This window comes from Gavia stellata, chromosome 10 (assembly GCF_030936135.1).
Source record: "Gavia stellata isolate bGavSte3 chromosome 10, bGavSte3.hap2, whole genome shotgun sequence".
Lineage (NCBI taxonomy): Eukaryota > Metazoa > Chordata > Aves > Gaviiformes > Gaviidae > Gavia > Gavia stellata.
The window spans coordinates 6777828-6800151 of NC_082603.1; the positions used below are offsets into that span (position 1 = coordinate 6777828).

At 44.0% G+C, this 22324-nt stretch overlaps 2 protein-coding genes across 2 annotated transcripts; one reads left to right on the top strand and one right to left on the bottom strand.

The window, feature by feature from the left end:
- Positions 1–3172: 3172 nt before the first annotated feature.
- DARS2 (aspartyl-tRNA synthetase 2, mitochondrial) lies at positions 3173–18859 on the bottom strand. The gene is made up of 18 exons (XM_059822145.1): positions 18802–18859; positions 18279–18422; positions 17153–17252; positions 15716–15782; positions 15315–15416; positions 13995–14090; positions 12892–13015; positions 12202–12248; positions 11408–11514; positions 10512–10581; positions 9759–9938; positions 8792–8899; positions 7513–7575; positions 7180–7332; positions 6111–6329; positions 5517–5627; positions 5227–5302; positions 3173–4095 (listed from the first exon to the last, which is right to left on the bottom strand). Exons 1-18 carry the CDS (start codon positions 18857–18859, stop codon positions 3908–3910), a joined length of 2013 nt encoding a protein of 670 aa, XP_059678128.1. The 3' UTR covers positions 3173–3907.
- CENPL (centromere protein L) lies at positions 18858–22321 on the top strand. Its single transcript, XM_059822146.1, has 4 exons — positions 18858–18995; positions 19279–19530; positions 20284–20826; positions 22220–22321. Exons 1-4 carry the CDS (start codon positions 18858–18860, stop codon positions 22289–22291), a joined length of 1005 nt encoding a protein of 334 aa, XP_059678129.1. The 3' UTR covers positions 22292–22321.
- The last annotated feature ends 3 nt before the right edge of the window (positions 22322–22324 follow it).

Consider the following 22324-nt stretch of genomic DNA (forward strand, 5'->3'; position numbering starts at 1 on the left):
CCAGTGGGAGAGATGCCGGTGCAGTACAGAGCAGCGGAGTCATGCCTTCCTGGGGTTGGAGATCCGCCACATGAAGGTACAAAGCACCACCCCCTGCTCACACACACCAACACTGGGTCTAGCATACAATCTAGCTCCAGCAGTAGCTTTGTACCCCTACGTGATGTCCTCTGGCTTCCACCGCACTGAGTGTCCTCACATCAGGTCTGAGCTAAGGTCCCCAGGCTCTCCAAGACAGAAGAAAAGTACACACAAACATCCTGCTGTCAGACTCGAGATACAGGAGAGTGACGTAGTAGTTCCCCCCTTTTCCTCACAGGGTAAAATAGCGGGTACGAATCCAGCTGCAAACAGCTGAAACCATTCTTTGAAAAATTCTGCTGACTTGTTACAAATTATAGTATTTTCATATAGCAGTGGTCTGTTTTCAACAGAACTGGGAATCAATCAGCACCCTGAACCTCTGGGTATCTGCAGCATGGGATTACACAAAGCTGCTGTGAAGTTATGTTGTAATTTAGCTAACCCTAGAGAGACAGATACCAGCACAATATAGTATTAAACCCCAGCTTGAGCTCTGAAAACTGAAATCAAACGCTGCAATCTCTCCCCAGCTTGGCCCAACCTGAAATATTCTGGATGGGCTTGGAAACTTTTCAGAAAAAAACCCACACTTTGGCTGCCAAGAATCCTACCAGCATGCTACTACATTCCTGCTCTGGAAGAGGCAAAAAAAATGCTGAAACAGACCAGAAACTTATCTCTGATGTTACAAAAGGGTAGCATGAACTTTCTAGAGGGTTGATCCAGTGAAGTCTATTGAAACACGCACAGAGCTGGTTCCCCTACAAATGGGGAATAAACTGTCTCTCCATTTTACCAGTATTCTGTTCAGATCTAACAGAAGAAAAATCAGCAAGCTGGCAGGGTTAAAGGAGTACAGAGGCCTTACATACAACTCTGGCTCCTGCAAGAGTACTCCTTGTACAATCCTATCACCCACCCTTAATGTTCACAGCCCATGTATGCTAGTTGTTAAGTGGGGTGGAGAAGACCATGTCAGGGAACACATTCAACCATCACATACCAGCAAAAGCCCAAAACAAATCCTCAGGCAGCACCTGTGTCCACCTGGTGACTCTATTCCCAACAAAGCCAACTGGTCTGGTCAAGCCCATATGATGGGCAATTCTCTTGTCCATCATATATACACACACAGGCATTGACAAGAGGTTGAAGAAAGAGCAGGAGTCACAATGATGTGTGGAAATCACTGCAGGAATCTGGAGGTAGTAATGACACGGGGTTTGTTACTAATTTTATATGCATACATACTATAGCACGGGAGGCTGCTCTGTGTGCTGAGGGGCGTTCCTGGTAGCAGCTGACAGTCTCATTAGTACCTCCAACACAGGGAGGGGTCTGCATATGCTAACTGTATTACTGCTTGCTCTTTGGGCAAAAAGGAATAGTATAAAGACACCCCCAAGGACTTTGGACTCTCGTTAAGTTGATGAAGAGATTTACACTGCTAGTTTGGCTTGGGCCTGGAAACTTGTGCTGCATGAGGAAGGGAAAAAAAAACCCAACCAACCCAAACCATGCAGCAATACATATTCACCAACCTTTTCTTATGCACCACACCTCTAATGAAAGATTACTTAAAGATCAGCTCTTAATAGAGGAGTCCAGGACTTTGCATCTTGTAGCATAGCTGACATAACAACATTTCTCCATCGGTTTGTCTCATACAGGAAAAAGGAGGGTAGAAGCAACAAGGGCTCTGTGAAAGCTTAGTTTGTGGTTATGTTGTAGCTTATTTTCAGCAGGTGTTTCTGATGGACCTTGTGCTGAACTGAAGCTGTGGTTTTAACATTTATTTTCAGGATCACAGAGCAACAGCTTTTCTCCAGCAAACATGAGATCTTGGTCTGCAATATGACTGCCCCTTATTTCCATGTATTTCTTCGTAATGTATGTCGACTCTCGCTTCTCCCAAAACATGCAGCTAAGTACGCCAACCAGATTGTAGTTTAAAAGTGACTTTCTGTAGGTCAGGCTTCCACAGGCCCAAGTGAAACCTTACACAATGCTCTGTAAAACCCCCAAAACAATTAGTATCTTCTCTGTGGCAACATTCACACAACCACTGGCAACTACCCACACTCTGATTTGTGAATGAAGGTGGCTTACAATCCAAGCATGGATGGCTTACATAAATTCGGGATACATCTTTTCCACTGACCTAATTGCAGCAGGGCTGCAGCAGCTTAGATGACGTGTTTTGTTGCATTTTTTTCACTGTAGCTAATCGTAGCTGTGTCACACTTATAACTGCAGTGAGACCTTAATATAGCAGTGGGTAAACAAACATCACACAAAAGAGCTTGCACAAGAAAGAGGGATGTGTATGCCTCAGAGACAGCTTGCTCACATGTTTTAACAAGTGCTCAAGAAGAATGTTCCAGGCAGTGTTACATTTCTGCCTAAGCCTCTTAGAGCATCAATTACCCTTTGGATGCTTGATGATAATCCTAATTTAAAGAACTAGGACTCTTCAGGTGTAAACAGCATTTGTCTTGGCAAACAGTTACTAACCAAATGATACAGTACTCCTTATTTCACAATTATAAAAAAAAAGTTCAGCACATTATGTTTACCATTACTATAAATAATGGGGGGGGGGGGGGGGGGGGGGGGGAGTGAAGAACTTTTCAGAATAACTGTTTCTTCTGTGATTCCATGTCCTCAAACAAGCCTCTGACACTCCTGCTTTAGGAACACAGATGATCCTCAAGCAAATTCCATGCAAATCTTAATCTCACTACCAGTAAAGACACTAAATAACAAAATCCAGCATGCTCTAAAAAAAAGCAGTCTGAATATAAATACATAGCCTGGTAGTGGCTGCATTCCATATGGCCACTTACAAGTTAAGGGAACAAAAATATCTGGTATAATTCTCACAAGGTGACTCTCCTCCGTGCAAAAACAACAACAACAAAAAAATTTAAAATTGTTTTCAGGACCACGCAGAATTCACAGAGACTGACAACTCTGCTATGCTGTCACAGACTTCTTGTCATCTCCTGGAGGGATCAGGGGTCATAAAAAAAGAACTGGTAGCTCACTCTTCTTGTAGAGAAAGCCCAAAGCCAAGCTCAGTCAAAACCACATTGCCAGATAAAGTTTATTTACAAAACATACAAATTTCAGAATTAATGTGCTGAAAAGCAGTAGGACCACAGGCCCCAAAGGCAGATCATCTCCTGTTTGACAAGTATTATGAGGACAACTGTTGCAAGTGATAAAAACACTTCTCTCCCAGTCTTTGAAGAGAGAACACAACTGAATATGAACTCCCTGTTGCAAGTTCTGGACAATCTTGTATCCTCCAGCATGAGACAAGCTGCTGCTTGCAGTGAAGTGTTGCTGTGAAGTGTCCAGAGCTCTTGGCCCAGTCCAGCACTGCTCTGTTGTAACAGTGCTCAGCTAACAAATTCAATGACCATCAGGAATACAGACCATCTGCCAGGGAAGCTGACACCATCTCCTCCAGATGGGAAGAGAAATACTTTGGAAGGGACACGGAAAAAGTGAGGGGTGAAAAAAAATTAGATCCCATTGTCACTCCAGTGTGACACCCTAAAGCCAACATTCTCAATCTCCTATGCTAAAATTATGTTCTTTTTTGCTTTTCTACTTCTCCTTCCCATTACCAACCCAAAGGTGAAGTCCTACCAGGGAGCCCTATCTATTTCCCATTCAATCCTGAAACTGCCATGGTACAGTGGGGTTGCACTGCCCCCCGCCCTCCCATAACAGACATTTTCTGAACTGAATTCTAGTATTTAGAAGCTGTAACCACCTCTGGTTAAACAGATCAGCTTACATCACTGGCTTTCAGTCAGTTTTGCTTTGCCTCTTTTTCTGCAAGAGGCCAGGAAACCTGGATGTGATATGGCTCTAGTTCTTCTGGACTGACGTAATCTGGAGCACTGCCCATCAGGTCCCGTCCCCTGAAGGATTTAGGAAAAGCAATGACATCTCTGATACTTGGAGCATTAACGATGAGAGAGATCAGCCTGTCAAGTCCTAGAAGGAGAAAACAAATTGGGGAACCACTTGAGTTACGGCCCTACGTTACTTCCAATTCAGAAAAACTGGAATGATGGAGTAGATAATATTACTGAGCTTGAAGAATAAAACTGAAGCAAGTAAGGGGAAAAAATTAATCTCAACCAGTAGCAGAGAAACAGACTTGCCTAAAGAGCAGAAATGCATAGCAAAATAAAGCTTTTCAATATTACAGAAAGTTCTGCAACACACCAAGGACAGCAAGACAGACAGTGCCTTTGCAAAGACAGCATAACAAAACCAGGGCAGCTAAGTGGCAGAAACACTGTCAGGGCTCTGCTTAACTGCTCAAACAAAGCTCATGCTCAACCAGTTCTGAATGATTCCAACTAGGAGGAATTCAAAAAGAACAAGAGCCTCTGGGTGATTGGATGGAGGGAGATCACACTGGAAGACCACCGGTTAAAATGTTACCTTTGGTATTTGTAGGGGTTTTGTTTGGTTGGGGGGGGGGGGGGGGGGTGGGTGGGTGTGGTGTTGGGTTTTTTGTGGTTTTTTTTTTTTCTTTTTTAAAACCACAAACTCGCAAGGTTCTAGGAAAAATATCTGACATTATCCGAATTAGCAAGCAAAACAGATAAGGAAGAAGGGAAGCAAGACTGAAGCAGAGGGCAAGGTTGTGACTGTGACCCAGGGCATGAAACACAGTACCATCCTGTCCCAGGCCTCTGAGCATGCAGTACAGGGATCCTGTTGTGGCTGCACAGGAACAAGAATAAAGATGACCTAATCTTAATGAATACGCTGTTTGTAGAACAGCATATAAGGATCATCCTTACAGCCACAAACATGTGATTTGGTGCTTGCATAAGAACTAAATCACACTATGACGCTGGGGAGGAACACCAAAACATTCTGCACTTGAGGACAAAACCTCTGTTTCCTTCTACAAAGCAGCTACAGAGATGGAAGCAATGTGTAAGCCCACACAGTGTTACCATGTTGGTGGTGCCAAATAGCAGCACCAGAACAGCCCTGTCAGGAGGAGATGAGGCTTTTGCTAACAAGCATGAGGCTTGTTCCTGGGATCTAATATGCCAAAAAAAATCTGCAAGACACCAGCATCCTGAAGAGCTACAGAGCACTCACCTAAAGCAATTCCTCCATGAGGTGGAGCTCCAAACTCCAAAGCCTCAAGCAGATGGGAAAGCACCTCAGAATCCTCCTGCAAAATTACATAAGAAGTGTCACTGGACAAACAATGCTCTGCCTACTAGCAATGCAAGATGAAAGTATGATGAAGTCATCCATCACTCAAGGCTAGGAATTTCTTTATCTGAGAAGCACACAAGTGTTTCTTTCAGAATTTGAAATGGATATTTAAATTAATTAGTCCTTTAAATCTCCAAGACAATGTTAGAGACATCTGTAGGTGTTACCTTCAGCACTTTCTCCAGCACAAAACGCTGTTGTTCTGCGCTATGAATTCTGATGGAGCCACCTCCAACTTCACTGCCATTCAGCACAAGGTCATAGTGCTGGCTACGGACCTGCAGAAAGAAATGAACAAGCACCTTAGCAAGGCTGGGGCACAGCTGCATTGAACACCAACCTGCACACAGAGAGCAAAGACACTGGGAACAAAGACATGACATACTACAACACTGCTCTCTCAGTGGTACGTTGCAGTTCAGGTACCACTCCTATCAGAGGCATAGACTGCTGCTTACAGAGGTGAGAACAGTACAAATCCTTTTGCAAGGCTGATCAAAACCTGAAGCAACAGGGTATGGGTCAGAATATAAGCCTCCTCCACTTAAGCAACTGTTTCCTATACATCCCTTGTCAGGGGCACACATGGATATTTGCCACTCAGAGTAATCTGGAAGCCATCTCTTCCAAACAGGTATGTGCAATATGCAGTCAGTTCCATGAAACAACATTCCTTTTTACAGTAAAGACAGATGCTACTTGCCCAGTTTTCCAGGACACACAGCTGTAAGAGCCAGCATGGCAGTCATGAACTTAGTTACCTTTGTGGGATCACAATAGAGGAGGCTGGTATCTGAAGGATGAGGAGCAGTGAAAGGGTGATGAGCAGATTCCAGTTCAGTGGGATTCTCTTCCTTGGGGAGGAAGAGGGGAAAATCCACCACCCACAGAAAGTGAAAAGTCGTAGGATCACGGAGTACCAGCCCAGCTGCCTCAAGGAGGTCAGCACTCTCCAACCGTAGGCTTCCTAATGCAGAGCACTGCAAAAAGAGAAGGGAGAGAATGAAACGGGGCAATTTTACTAACAGGGAAGTCCCTCTAACACTGACTAGGGAAAGAATGTTTCATAAATGTTTCAGAGACAGCCATCAGTTGTAATGCATTGCTGCCTTAAACACTTTGGCCTTGCCTCCTAAAAGATACCTCCTTCCTGCTGAGGCAGCAGCAGCAGCTCCAGGGTTTGACAAAGAAAGGCAAGCAAGGAGCTGGGAAGTACATTTTCTTCCAAATGTTGAATCCTTACAGAACTCTCTTACACTAATCTCAAGCTCTACACAAGGGTGGATTAACTGGGGGAGCACAGGTAAAATCTGCACTTTGCAGACAGAGAAATTAAGGCACAGAAAGAGAATATGACAAAAATTTGGCTATCAAGCAAAGTGTGACACCTTGTCATAAACCAATGCTTGGAAGGCAATGTCTGCTGGCAAGAACACAGAGAAGGGTAGGGACAGAATCTCCCATCACTGCTGCTAATAAGTAGCTGTGCTTCACTCTTGTCATCTGCTTATAGGAAACAAAACTACCTAGTTGACCTTGTTTTCCAATCTGTTTGATGCTTTAAAAATTAAGTTAAGGTGAAAGAAAAGGAGGCACTGATTTGTTCCTGTTTTATACACCAGTCTTCATTTCAGTTACAAGTTCTTCCCAGAATTTGACTGGGGGAAATAAAAGCAATAGGTACATTTCATGCATTATTTGCTCCAGAGAAACATCAAATTAGGCGATGACCTATTTTAATAATAAGAAGAATTAGACTAAGGTCAGATAACACCAAAGCCATCATGAGCAACATTCAACTCACACGGCCACTCAAGAAATGCTTCCTACCACTTGCTTGTGTTCACCAGCTGCCAGCAGTACCACATCATCCACCTGCATGTTCAGCACTTGGATAAGCTCTGACTGCTGCTTCTCACCAAGAAACTTTGTAAGCACAGACTTCAAGCTTCCATCAGGCCTGCAGATAATTTCCATGATTTCCTAAAGATAGATAGAAGTATGTTCAGTCCAGTGCTGCCCTCTCTTGTCGTGAAGCTCCACATGCTCAGGCACTGACTCAGCTATTAAAAACTGCTCTTCTACCTTCCTCTGCCTGCAAGTGCCTTTATACACACTTTGTCATCCACCATTTCCAATGCCTCAGCAGTGTTTCTGTCTCACCTGGTTAAACTGGGATTTTGCAGACTCCTTTAATGACTCCAAATCTTTATTTTTAAAATATCTCTAGGGAAAGAGCAAGAGAAGACACATTAAATGTCAGCAAAATCTCTGGAAAGCCTGACCAGGAGTCAAATCTACTGATCGAGCTGTTTCCGAACCTCTCCACTTATTTGTTTATAGTGCAAGTTCTATCAGGGCTGTGGAATAGGGAAGGGACCACAGCACTAGGCTGCAGCTGGGTGTCTTCTCCAAGCGCTCCTTTCAGGAAGAGGCCCCTCTAGGCTGTACATCTGGCTGCAGTTTTTCTCCCTGCTCCCAGATCAGATGTAGCTTGTCAGCAGAGTCAGATCATGCCAACTGCCTCTAGCGTGCAGGAACAAGATAACACCACACTGTTGATGGGGAAGGCACAACTCAGTTTGGAGGAACAGAAGAAAACCAACTGGGCTGACTTACATGCAAAGAAATGCAGTAGATGTGAGGACTTGCATCACGATCTTGATTTTTTTCAGCTACTCTAATGTTTAGAGGGGCTCAAGAGTCCACTTTTGTTTTGCTCAAATGCACGCCTTAGTGCCCTCTCGTGGGAAGCCAGTAACTTGCACTTTGTGCCAAAAATTAAGGAATCCCAAGAGAAACCATGGTCAGAAAGTCCTATTCCCCAAATAAAACACAGTGGTTAGGATTTTTTTTTCCATACTGCTCAAGCTGAAAAGATGCCCACAGCCAGAATTAAATCTGCTTCCCTGCCAAAATACACGGCTGTGTCAATCTCGTACATCTATTGTCAACCTTGAATTTGGTCTGTGACGTTCTCGTAAGACATGAGTTGTGCCCACAAATGCAGCAAAAGCATGGGCATATAACCTACCTGACCTTTCTCTCATTAGTCCAGAACAGAGCTGTGTCATACCTGGCTCTATTTCAATCTGTTGCCACAGGACACAATTTATTATTGAGATGCACATCAGAAGCTATCCTTGACAAAAGCAAGCTGAAACCCCGAGAGGCTTCCCTATCCTCAGGTGACCTTGCAGCTCTCTTTTCTTCCTCCCCTTCCTGAGGACAATATATTCTTCCTATCACCTGATCATCTCCATTCCCCTTTTCTAACACCACTCAGCCCAACCTTACGTCAATCACAACCAATCCCAAGTTCCCTGAAGGGCACTACTCCCCCAGTAATAGCAAGGAACATCTCCATACCAACGAAGGAATTCAAATTGGTGTTTTATTTACTTCACACAAGCTGTAAGCAGTATGTAAAAGCATCACTTACCACTCCCTGAGGGATACAAATGGCTTTGACAGAGCTGCGTGGGAAACTGAGTGCATTCTGCACAAACTGAATGTCCAATTTTCGTACAAAGTCACTGATATCCACTATCTGAGAAAGAAGAGATCACAGGAAAAAGCAGCGGTGGTAGGAACACAAAGCAAAAATCCTGCACTTGTGTCTTAACACTTTCAACACCACTCCCTGGGACATCATTTCTTTGTTCAGTGAAATCAAATGGTTCACAAAGAAATGGATGTGGCCAAGCTGGAATAACCATTAGGAAGCTGAACACTGCAGAAACAGAAACGCAAGACAGCCAAGAAAACCCAAAATTGGGTTTGAGCCAGGAAAACCCAAGGTTGAGATGGTGACATCCTACCACAGTGGACAGAGCTGCATACTGAAAAGAAATCCCCAAAATTAATTCCTGGGGAAATATAAGATTTTTCTTGCTTTTCAGCACTGTTCCTCGTAGCACATTGGTCAATATTCTTATTTCATACTTTCGTACTCTTATTTCATATACAAACAGTGTATGCACACAACTGCAGTCGGTTATCTTGACAATATTGTCAGGCCATTAAAAGGCTGGAGAAGCCTGTCTCATCAAGCATGCTCACCAGGAGTATGCTTTGGAGTGCAGTAGACAAAAACACTTATGCTATCTGTGGATGTCTTATGGGCTTCTTCTCCTAAGACAGTCAAGATGTGATGCTTTCTAACACTACATTTTATTTTAAAGAAAATTTTCTTAAAACATGTATTTTCCCCACAGCCAAATAATCAAACCCTCTCTTCCCCAAAAGATGATTACCTGTACAAAGCTGCAATGATGGGATAGACACCTTGGGTAAATTACAGCATTTTAAGAACTCCAGCCAATAATGATCCAAACATGATCCAAACAAACACTATGAAAACACTAACAGAAAAAAGCAGCTGCAAGTTTCCAATGGCAAACCCTCACCTTCATCCCAAAACGAGTGTCTGGTTTATCAGTCCCATAGTCAGCCAGTGCCTCCTCATATGTCATGGAAGGGAAAGGAGTTGTAATGCAGCCTCTTTCTTCAGGCCAGGAATATTGCAGAAGGCCCTCTATCAATCTCTGGATCCCAGCTTGATCTACAAATGACATCTCTATATCTATCTTAAAACAGAAAACAAGAGGGGGGATTCCACATCAGCTACAGCCTTTGCACTGCTACTTGCAGAAGCTTTTGACTATAAAGCCAGCATAAAAAGAAACAATATACTACATTAAATCATAGCATGACTGCATTAGACTGAGGGTGTGCTTATGATTTCCCTACAGTCTCATGACTCAGGGCACAATCTCCTCAGAGAACTGAATGAGGTAACGATGACAAGGACAAAAAAAGCCTTGAATGAACCAGGCTAACTCTGCCTGGGATCTCATGGCTGAGGAATGGGATACGTGACCCAGCAGGACAGGAGGAGATTGCATCATGGAGCACAATCACTGCTGCAACACAATTCCCACATCTACTGCACCTGGGACTGTGCAGTCATCCAAGGACAGTAACCACTCTATGGATGTCCCATACGAACTTCAAAGGGCTGTGCCTGTGAAATATGCAGCAAACAACACTGCACCCCCCAAGCAGCACAAGAGCTAGCAGAAACTAAGCTTTCATAAGAGAAAACAGCTACAAGCTGTCTGGGGTGAGGAAGACGGGAAAAGGCAGTGCAAGCTGGTTACCTGAGTGAATTCAGGCTGCCTGTCAGGCCGCGAACCTTCATCTCGATAGCAGCGAGCAACCTGAAAGTACCTGCAACAGGACTTTTACTCAGATAATAATTTGAAGTACCCTAAATTAAGTTGTGGCTATAGAATTGACCGTAAAAAACAAACAAAAAAAAAAAGACAGGTTTGTTCCCTTTGCAGCAGATTATCATAGCCCTGGTTGTTCCCATCCCCTCAAAAGTATGAAATTTTGAGTGGAAGCAACTGCATCCATCTCCAGCCATATCTCCAGAGGCATGTGGAGGCTAGCTGGTGAGTTGTGCCCCAACAGGGGCATATGCAACCCCTTTTCCCACCTTCCACTCCAAACCTGGACTCTACTAAGGGCCAGGCAAAACTCACTCACAGTCAAGACCTGGCCTGCAGTTTACTGCATGAACAACTGTCACCCTCTCCTTCAATTTTATTTGGAGGAAAAAGCCCAGTTAAAAGCTTTGTACTTATGCACCCTGAGGACACACTTTCCTTGTCTCAGTCCTGCTCAGCTGCCCAGGCTCATCTCAAATTAGTTCTATAGGTTACTCTTGGAGAGGCTTTTATCACACACTAGATTTCCTGCCTTCCAGGCAGACTGTGCTTTAGACCAGGTTTCCATGTGAAACAACAGTGAAGATTTCAACCTTCAAACACAATACATTTCCTCTTTCTGGAAGGCATTATTGCTTGGGGGGGCGGGGGGGGGGGAAGGCAAAAGGCTTGGCCTAGCTGAAAAGTCCTAAGTATTTAAGGATCCCTCTTCAACACAAAACCCTTGGCAGTAAGTTTTTGGGGAAGTATTTAAAACCTCACAGATCAAAGTAAGCAAACCCTGGATGGGACATGCAGAGAACAGGAGTTCAAGAAACTCTTACCTGTCTAGGCCTCCAACCATGAGGAGCTGCTTGAACTGCTGAGGACTCTGTGGCAGAGAGTAGAACTTGCCCGCTTCCCTCGAAGGCACAAGGAACTCTTTTGCTCCCTAGCATCAGAAAGAAAAGCTTACGCAGCTCAGCAAATAAGTGGCCTCAATTCCTGAAGGAGAGCACAGACTAGAAGCACAAGAGGAAAGGCCCTATTTTCCCCATTACAAAATACCACTTGTGAGGAAATGGCCGTTTGTACATTACACTTTAAAAAAAAATCCGTTAACCAACTTGGTCCAAAATATCCCAAAGGAGGATCTTCCACCTTCTACTCTGAGAGACTAATGCATAACAATACACCATCCAAGAGAGGGGTTCAAATGCAAGAACTCCATGTTAGCTGCATCAACAATTCTGGGGCTACAGCTCTCTTCTCTGTGATTATTTTTGAAATGAAAGAAAGGAATATAAACTCAGAAATTAAAATTACTTGAGTAGTGCCACTGCAGTAACCTACTAGTTAAGGGAAAAATGCTGGGGAAACAGTGCTTAGAGGAAGTTTTTTGGTTTTATAACCTGGCTGTCCCAGGACAGGACTTGCATTCAACATGTGCTCTACATGACAGCAACTTCATTCGTTTGAAGGTTCAAAATTAAGACACAAGATATCACCTCTTCCCTTTTACTCCCTCTACTTTTAAAAGGATCCACGTGGATTGCTGAGTGGCAATCAATAATAATTCAACCATGAACTGCCTATGCAATTGCAGGAGGCTAAAATGCATTACTAACAGAATACATACCCCTGGGGTTCTTTTAAAGAGCGTTGGAGTTTCTACATCCACAAATCCTGAGGAACAAACACATGCTTCAGACACAGAATATACTGAGAGCAGGGAGAACCAGTATAACACAAAATAAGATAGATTAGGGTTAGTCAGCAAAATAGATAACCTAACACATCACGTAGCCTTTCCAAAATATTCAGATTTTGCTGCTTCTAAGAATAACTTGTGCAATGACAGATTGAAAGGCTCTGAGCTACCCTGATGTCCTGCCAGAACTGTTGATGCCAGAGGACTCCATATAGGCTGAAAAATTGTTAATTCTCTATCCATTTTGACCTAGGTTTTGCTTTTCCAAAAAGAACTTCCTGATTTTAAGATAAGCAAAAGCCCTATCCATCTCTTTGACATGCCTCGAGTTGGGTGACCAAAAGAGGGAAACCACCTGCAAAAGGTCTTTCCTCACTGGATATAGCTCACTCAAAACAACTGCCAAAACCAGCACAGCATGCTAAGAGATTTAAACACACTTTGTTCTTCAGGCATGCCAACGTCCTTCTAAAGACCCCACTGCAAGCAGATGTGTCTTTACTAAGTGGGACCAGTTTGGAGTAGCCAGTTGACTGGCAATCTCTCTCAGCAATAGGAAACAGAAGGGAGCGCTAAAATGTTGTTTGCTGCACGCTGTTCTTCAAGCACTTTTCTTACCATGGAGGTTACACAGATATTCCCGCATCCTCATCACTATCTGTGATCTCAGCCGCAGGTTATACTGCAACTGGAAGCCACGCAAGTCCAAGTAGCGATACTGCATCCGTAAGGCCTCTGATTTCTGGAGGTAAGAGACAATTAGGATTAAGAGACAAAATTCCAATTGCATGCCCAATGAAGCTGCTCCTAAAGCCGCACGAAAAAAGGGGGAAGCTAAAAAAGAATGCTGCTCTATTGCCACCAACCACCCATTACCCACAACCTACACAGACAAACATCAGCCACTGAGAGTGTTTTCATGCATGACAATTACTTTAAAAAAAAAACAAAACAGACAGACATTTACTGTGATAAGAGCTGCCCCAATAAAGCTCAAATGTCTGAGAATAAGGAGGGCTGAAATCATCTTATTATGCAACAGACTGTAGCAATCCTCCTTGTGATTTTTAAGCAGAGGATTGGCATCATGCACAGATCTAAAGGAACAACTAAACGGTGATACATCCTTATTACAGACAGGAAAACTAAAGTAGTGTGGGTGACGAGAATTGTCCAGGACCCCTAACACAGAAGGAACAGGACCCAGGTCTCCCAATTCCAACACCTATGAATCAGTCACAGTTTCAACAGCACAGATTATATCTTCAATTAACAGCAATGCCTGCACTAAAACTAACCTCTTGTAAGACTGTGTACTTACAGAGGAAGAAAATCCTCTGGCTGACTAGCTACTTGTCCAGATAAAATTAAGCACCCTCGCCTTAAGACACAGCAGTGCATTGGCAGGTTCTGTTTCACACTCTCAAAAAAGCTAGCATAGCCTGATTTCTTTCGCTCTTCCCTTTACCATCTGTTCTTACAGTGATATTTGAAAACCTTGTGCACTGGAATCATTCAAGACTTGTTTTCTGCTTAACTCTAATTAGAAAAACATCCTCACAGCTTACAAGCAGCAGCCGTATTTTAAATGTCATCCTTCCCCCAAAGCAGAGCTAGGAGAACCAGATGAAACTCTCAGATGTTTTGCCATCACCCTGGGCAAATTCCCGATTTATTGAAAAGCCACCACTTTGGTAAAAAAAGGAAAAAGTCACGGAGACCTTGATAAAATCCTTGATTTCAAAAGGTAGCTTCTTGCAGGAGTTTAGAATCTCTGCAGTCTCTGCCTTCACTTCTATATCCCCTGTTGGCATTTTCTGGAGCAAAAAGACAAGAAAAAAAATTAGATTCAAAACTTAGGGAAAACAACTGGACAAAGGTATTTCACAGATGGTCGGGGGGAAAAAACGAAACGCATGTGATTATCCTCCCTGTCTTCTAACACAGTATAACTCAGAGAACTTCTCTCAAGGACAGATTTCTCCTAGATTTCCCTTCTGTTCAGAAAAACACAAGTCACCTCACCAAAGCTGGCATGTTCTTTCCCAGCAGCATACTGATCTCTACAAGAAATATAATTACTTTTCCTTTGCCTTCTCCTTGAAGGACACGCTGAGCACAGAGGAACAGTCAGGCACAGACCCTTCTAGGGCACATGCATTTGGACAAAATACTAGTTCCACTAGCTTCAGTGAAACCACGCAGTATACATTTTAGTGTGCATTAGCAGCATCACCATCAGTCCTTAATACAAGTCAAAAAAGGCAGCTTCTGAGGAACTTCTCAGAACTTCCAATTCTGAACACCAGTTCTCAGAACTAGTCTTCTTTTTCCTAGATCCCAAGGGATAACAGCCAGCTTCCCCCACTTAGCACTGTGTCACATCAAAGTTCGTTTGATCCTACACAACTCTTTCTATTTACCAGGGGAACGTATAGACAACCTTCCAACAAAATCATAAATGGTTAAAAGAAATAAAAGCATTGCTTGAAGCCTGCATTCTTTATGGACATCTATAAGCGGTCAGAGCACAAAAAAGTGATGGTCATAAATCCAGGTTCTCTTTTCATGCCTGCCAGTGATGGGATACGTACAATCCTGACAGATTAATCTACGGCTGATTACAATGAGAGCTGAGGAATGCATAACATAAAATTATTCAACCTCTTGTCTCCTATACAATGAAAACAGCAAAATCTATTCTGAGTGAGAAACAGGTCATCACATGCTGCGGAACTTGTGATGACAATACTTATTTTCAAGAAAAATAAATTATCTCAAACACACTTTGAAAGCCTGAAAAAGCTAGCCATTATCCTTTCAAAGGGCTGGAATACAATTTAATTTGTGGGTGTCTAATGTGCTTTGAGGTTCTCCTAAGTTATATGTCATAGCAGTTATTTCATCTCACATTATCCGAGGATAGGCTGTCACGTACCCAGAACTCATGGCAAAGCTATGACACAAAACCCACCACAATCGTACTATCCAGTGCTCTTTTCCACAAGGAAAAAACCCCCAAGAGACACCAACATCCTCACCGGATTCTCCTGTCCTGGGGGCCGAGGGGACACAATTCCAGTCACTCGCACAACAGACTCCACTGGGGCATTAGACAAGAGCTTCTTCACATGGGAATGTGCCTGCAAGATGACAATGTCTCACAGAAATTCAAACAGGACAAATGCACCATGCTCATGGCCCTCATTTCTTAATGGCCCATTTGAATCCAGGATCACTCCTCATAAGCCAGAGGAAACTGCATTAATTTTTCTGTTGCAGTCTCAGATCAGGGCTCTCATAACGCTTAAATCTACTTGTTAGTCAGAGCACTCAGTCTGACAAAGTACCTCATGCTGCTCTCCATCTCTTTTGGACCCAAGCTACCAAAGGGAAAAAAAAAAAAAAAAAAAATAGAGACTCATATTTTGGTAGCACTTACCTCATCCTGTGGAATGATGATCTGAGTCAGTCCCTGGAAATCCCTCAAAACCAGAAACAGCCCTTGTCTGATCCATGAAAAACATGAAAGGAAAAATTTTTTCAAGAATTCACTAGTCTTCTGCTTTTTAAGCCAAAGCACATGCCATCTAGCTACTTTCTGTACCTTGTGACTAATCTCAAAGCACTTCTAAGTAATGTATGTACAGATACTTTCCCCACATCTGAATAATCTGAACAATTTGTTTCAGATTTTGCCTAGCCACAGACAAACAGTGTGCAAATAACTAGGAGAGGTAGGATTTTAGCTGGAACGTTAATCCACGTCGAGCAGGGATTCTGAACACGTGCAATTTCCTGCTATGAAACATCATTCAGATAAACACATTTAGATGAGCAATAAAGCTAAAGTCCACATGGATACAAAAAAAAAAAATTCCAACCACAAAACAAGGAGGAGAACACTGGTGCCATAAAAAGTTTCACATGAACAATCCACACTCCTAGACCCAGAATCATAAATCTTGATCTCTTCAGTGGCAGTAGAGGCAGTTACCATTGCACTTAATCCATCAAGAAGCTGTCAAATGGAACACGCTCTGGCTGTCTTTAAAAGCAAGAGCGCAATGATATCATTGCAATAATCCTAACTCTGTTTCCTGGAACTCCACCCACAATTGTTCAAAGATGAGACGCTCAAGACCTCCTAAAAAAAATCCATGCAGACCATCACTGCAGAACAATGCTGGATGAAAACCAGCCTCTCTGGACCGGAAAACGCAAAACGTGACTTTTGACACAAATTAATTTCATCAAAGCCACAGAACCTATCTCCATTTTACAAGCACATACCCAGGATCAGACTATTTTGGAGCATCACCCATGCTGTATACAGACACGCTTTTCACCCTACATTTATAAAATGTACAACTCCATTAGGAGTGATTATATCACGCCACTATAGCAAACTGTTGGAATTAACATTTCATCCTCTGCTTATTAATTTTTCTTACTTTTCTTAATATTTCTTTGTTAAGTGAAGCTTGCATCCTTTAAAATTGCATCATTAGATGCTATAGTTGAAAAGACAAACAACATCATTTGCTTAAAGTTTAAGGACACTATGTAAAAGAAATTATTTGCTCACAGCTGTTAGAATTGCTATAAAAATGCTATTACTTGTCTTCTCTCCTATACAAAGAGGGCAATAATATTTAACTGCTTTACAGTGTCGTAATGAGGATCAATTAACATTTGTATGAAACTCTGAAATTTTAAATACTGATCCGGCATGGTTCTCAACCATTTTACTCACTTCAGAAGTGACTACTGCAGGATATGAAAAGATAACCTGAAGCATAAAAAAAAAGTTTGAACCTAGAGCATACATCAGATCTGGCAAACAATAATCTCCATTTTCACCTTGGTTTGCATTTACCTTTGATACTGAATCCATCCATACAGTGTGACCTCTTGTCCCACGTGAGCAGAACGCAGCTCTCCGCAAGTGTTGGTCCGAGTGACAAAGCTATTGAAGTCTTGAATAAAAATCATAAATTCTTTTGTGGCTTTTGCAGACAAGCAAGACAAAACAGTTACAGAGTTTCCCCCCCGCCCCCAATTTAGACATATACAAAGAAATTACTCCATATATCCCCAAAATGACTGCTGTAAGACATTAGGGAATAAATATGTTCTAAACAAGTTTTTAAGAGGAATTATTTGTATGTCTCAGTCAAACTCATAGAGAAATCTGAAGCTTTGCTGCTAACTGTTGCCCTGCAAATTTCAAGGGCAAGAGAAGGGAAAGCTGCAGATCAGACTTGAGGGATGCTGACAATTCCACATTCAAATCTACTAGACATAGCAGAAAGGGGGTTTGACAAGCCAAGACTGAAACATACTGACACCCACTATGTGGGTGTACATTGAAGAGTTTCCTGCCTGCAACTACCAGTAAAAGGCCTGAACCATGACTACACAAGACCTTCCACAGACCCCACAGCCTGGCATCATGAGTTAGTTATAAAATCAAGCATGCCATTTACACAATGTGCTAGAACTGCAGCTTGCAAGGAGAAATTTGAAGGATGCTGTTATCTAGACATATATATATGTGTGTGTGTGTGTGTAATTACATGAACTAATCTCCCTTGCTATGTTCATCACAGCCTAAAAGCTGTAAAGAGTAAAGTAGAGAGCAAGAAGGTTTGTTTTCACGTTAGGCATCCAACTACCCCTGTGGTTTACAGATTGTGTAAAGAGGGGAAAAGAGCAAAGTAAAAGCTCCGGGGCAGGGCCGGGGGGGGGGGGGGAAGGGAGGAAGTTAGACAAATTGGTTTTGATACACTTTGGATCACAATTCACTGTGAGATGCCGAAAGTCAAATTAAAAATATGATTTGGAGAAAACATTTTAAAAAATGATCCAGGGAAAACAATTTATTACAAGCGTGTCTTTAGCCTCCTCTGCAGGCTAGCCTGACCTGGGGCCCAGGAAGAAAAAAACCCAACCAAAACCCAGAAGAGGCGGCGGCGGGGATAAGACAACCGCTTCTTTCTCACCTGGAGCCGCCGGGGCCGGGGCCGGGGCCGGGGCCGGGGCCGCCCGGTGCAGGGGCCGCCCGCAGCACGGCCGGGCCAGCGCTCCGGCCAGCGGGGGCAGCGCCCTGGGCAGCAGCCGCAGAAGGGCCATTTCACAGCCTGCACCTGAACCGGAGACAAGAGGGGACCATCACAAACCTGCGAGTCGTTACAACCAAAGAGGCAGCCGCAGTCTCAGCCTCTCCCCCTCGGGGGCAGCCCTGCCCCGGAGCCCTATCTCCCGGGGAGGCCTAGGGCACCGGCAGGGAGTAGAGCCCCTGCGGCCAGGGCCGGGAGCGGCGGGGAGGCCCGCAGGCACAGCAGACAGGTCGCCTCACGGTAAGGCCCACCTCCCCCGCGCCCCTCGGAGGAAGGTCACCTCACCCCGAGCCACAGCAGAGCTGCCGGCCCACGGCCGCCGCCGCCGCCCTCTTCCCCTCCTTCCGCCCGCCACAAATATGGCGGCCGGGGGCGGTGCCCCGCCCTGCGCGCGGCGGGGGCTGACGGGAAGGGGGTTCAAACGGCGCCCGGCGGGGAACGGCGCCGGGGTTGGTGTCGGTCATGGAGTCGGCGGATGGGGTGGCGCGGACGCTGCCCAGCATCGGGCGGCTGTCGCGAGGACCGCCGTTCGGGCGGGCGCACGGGCGGTTCGGGCTCAGCCCCAGCGGTCGGCTGCTCCCGCCGGCGCCGCGCTCCCAGGTAGGGCCGGGGTGGTGGCGGTGGGGCCTACCTGCCCCCTCAGCCGGGCTGCCCCGCCGGCGCCGGCCCTTGTCCCTCGGCCGAGCTCGCTCCCCTCCGTTGCCCGCGTCCGCGGGGCTCGGTACTGCCTCAGCGCTCCCGCGGCACTGCTAGGCGGGAAAACCTCCTCTGTTTGGGCACAGAGCCCGGGCCGTGCGGGCTGGGGACCCTCTGCGAGCCCTGAAAGGGAAAGCTATCCTTGTTTGTTGGGTTCTAATGTTACTTTCTTAAATTTTTTTTTAAGGAAAACGCAGATCCCCAGAAAACAGCATTCCTACTGCGCAAACAGTGGACCTTATACAGCGTGACCCCTCTGTACAGGTTCTCTAACGCTCATCTGAGGGATTACGCCAGGCTGCTTAGTGCTTTTATTGCTGCCGAGAAGCAGAAAGGATTGGCGGTGGAAGTCGGGGTTGAGCTGGCCATCAAAGTGGCTGTCTCCAGCCTTCCAGACCTGAAAGGCAGCGACCAAGACCAGGCTGCGATTCTTGTGCAGGTAAGGAGTCTTCCTAGCAGTTTTGATAATTATAATTGGGACTTGCATTTTGCAAGTTCCTTTCGCTCTGTCCCTTAAAACAAAAAATGCTAAATCTTAGCTGTATGCAATAACTAGTGTAGTATCTGTTGAGATTCAATGAAAGTGAGTCCTGTCTACTTTTAACTAGAATAGAACATCTCATAAGCAATGGATGCATTTAATTGCAATTTTGAGTTCAACTCTTTGATAAGATCAGAGTAAGACTATAAGGAGCAATCTTTGTCTAATTTTTCAGTTCAGCAGTCGGTCAATTTACTGCAAGAACTCGGACAGGTTATTTAGCTTCCTGGATAAAGTTGGTACAATCCTACCTCCTGGCCATAGCTCAAGTCTAATTTACATTTCTGAAATGCTTTGCCTCAAGGGAAAGATGCTACTGAAATGCCAAGTTCAGTATGGCAGTGGTTATAGGGTGTACCATGGATTGGCTCTTCTGAATTAATAAGCAGCATAAACTCAGATCTCAGGACTGTTCCTAATGAAGTAAAAAGCGCTTTTCCCGCTGTTTTCAACAGAATTACGTGTAACTTTTAGGGATGTAACAGACTGAATAACTGTACAAGCTTTACAGAAAAGAATGTTGCATGTGAGGTCCTGAGGAAAAAAAAAAAACTTCTACCAAACTCCTGAAACTGTAAAACAAAAGCCACTTTTGGCTAAAAAAGTCGAACTTGCTCTGTAGCATTCAAATGTTTCTTTTCCCCATCCCAGCTTTCTTCAAGATCACCAGCTTCCCCAAAAAACTCGGAAGAGAAACTGATATGGTCAGGCTGGTTCTGCTGCGTGTCTGGAGATGATCTTTCAGAGAACGTGGCAGAGGACTTCACTTGTTTACCTTTGTTTCTCGCTAATGGGGCAGAGTGTTACACATCCATTGTTGGAAGTTGGTTTCAGAAGACTTTTGACTGCTGCTTCCGTCGTTTAGCCATCAGCCCCCTCAATCTTAGTTGGATGGCAGCTATGTGGACTGGATGCAAAGTGGACAAAACCACATCTGCCATGGAACTTGTTTTCTCTGTCCCCTGTCTGCCCCAGCCTCTGGATATTTCATATGCCATTCATCCAGAGGATGCAAAAGCTCTGTGGGACACAGTCCAAAAGACTCCAGGAGAGATCACTCAAGAAGAGGTGGATGTCTTTATGGACTGCCTTTACTCTCATTTCCACAGACACTTTAAGATCCACTTGTCAGCTACAAAACTGGTGAAAGTTTCTACAGCAATTGCCTCAGCGCACTGTGATGGGATTATAAAGGTGAGGTTTTTAAGTAGCATGTTGTATTTGTCCAGCATGAGTTAGGACAGCATGCCTTACTTTTAAAAATGAAGGTTTTGTTTTTCTTAGGCCTAACTTCCTAAAAGAAGTTGTTAAACCCTCAGCTTTTATTAGTCACAATTAGTTCTGGATTTGGGGCAGCTATCAATACAGTATTTTACCGTTGTATTGCAGCAGAAGCTACTAACCCTAGTCTTGGGCCAGAAATAGGTGTATTAGCTGCAGTATAAACAGGAAAGTTTCTTTGCCCATTGGCCAAAACTTAGGTTTAAAAAGATCCCAAACTTAATCAAAAACCTTAAAAGAAAAAGTTCATTAGCTTTCTAGCATTGCCATTGTTAAGACACAGGCAGAAGACAAATATAATTAGCCTGCTATATAAAAATAACTGGTGTTTGGGTGAGCCAGGAGACAACAGATCATCTTAAGGGTCAAAACATCTTGCTTAAAACTACTTCACTTGTAACCCTTTCCATAAAGGTGCTGGTCTTCCTATAAAGATATCTACAATATGCTTTAAAACCATGGAGGATTAATCCTTCCTGAAGTTTCTTCAGCAGTACAATGTGGTCTTCTGAGTTAACAGTTTGCATAAATGCAACTGCTTAAACTTAGTCTGTCTATGATGCACTGACTTCATTGTTCTGGGTACAGAGGGAATGGTAGAGGCTACAAGTGGGACCCCACTCATGCACCTCTTTCCTGGAGCATGAGTTCATCAAATGAAAGAGAATAAGCTTTGCTGGGAGGCATTTCTTAACAATTTTGGCCTTCGGCACGACAACTGCAAGCCACTAAATGTTAGTGTTACATTGCTTGTTTTTATCTGTAGTAGTTTAAGAGTGGCTGGAACAACTCTTTATGTTGCAGGTAAGTAAGCTGAACAGGCTTTCTGAAGGAGGGTTCTATTCTGGAATGGGTGTTGTGTAAACTCAGTTATGGCTCTTCCATAATAAGAATAATGAGTTCAAGTCAGACTTACATTCAGTATGGGAAAATATGGGTATTCAAGGAAGCTGGCATAGTCTCCTTCCTGGCCTTCCAACAGAAGGAGGGAGGTAGCTGAAGGAGTGGAAGTGCTAGGATTCTCACCTTCCAAAAAGCTGGAGTAGGAACAGGGCATTTCTTAGGTACCCTGCTTCACACAGGACAGGAGCAGAAGGTCAAAGGACTCTGACCAGAGCACCATGTAGGCATGTGTGTTTTCTCCATATCCAGGATCAAAATAGTAACAAAGGTACCTTGCAGACAACAACAGAGAAGCTGACTAATCACATAGAACACTTGGTAGTTTGTTTCCAACCATTTAAGGGCATGGAAATCTGGCAACTGCAATTTTTGTTTTGACATGCCTTTATTTTTTTTCTTACAGTTTCTACAAAGCCAATACCTAACTGGAGTGCTGATGCTACTGACCGAACTAGCAATCTCCCAGATACAGTGAGAGTCATTTCAGCAAATCTTCATGCTAAAAAGG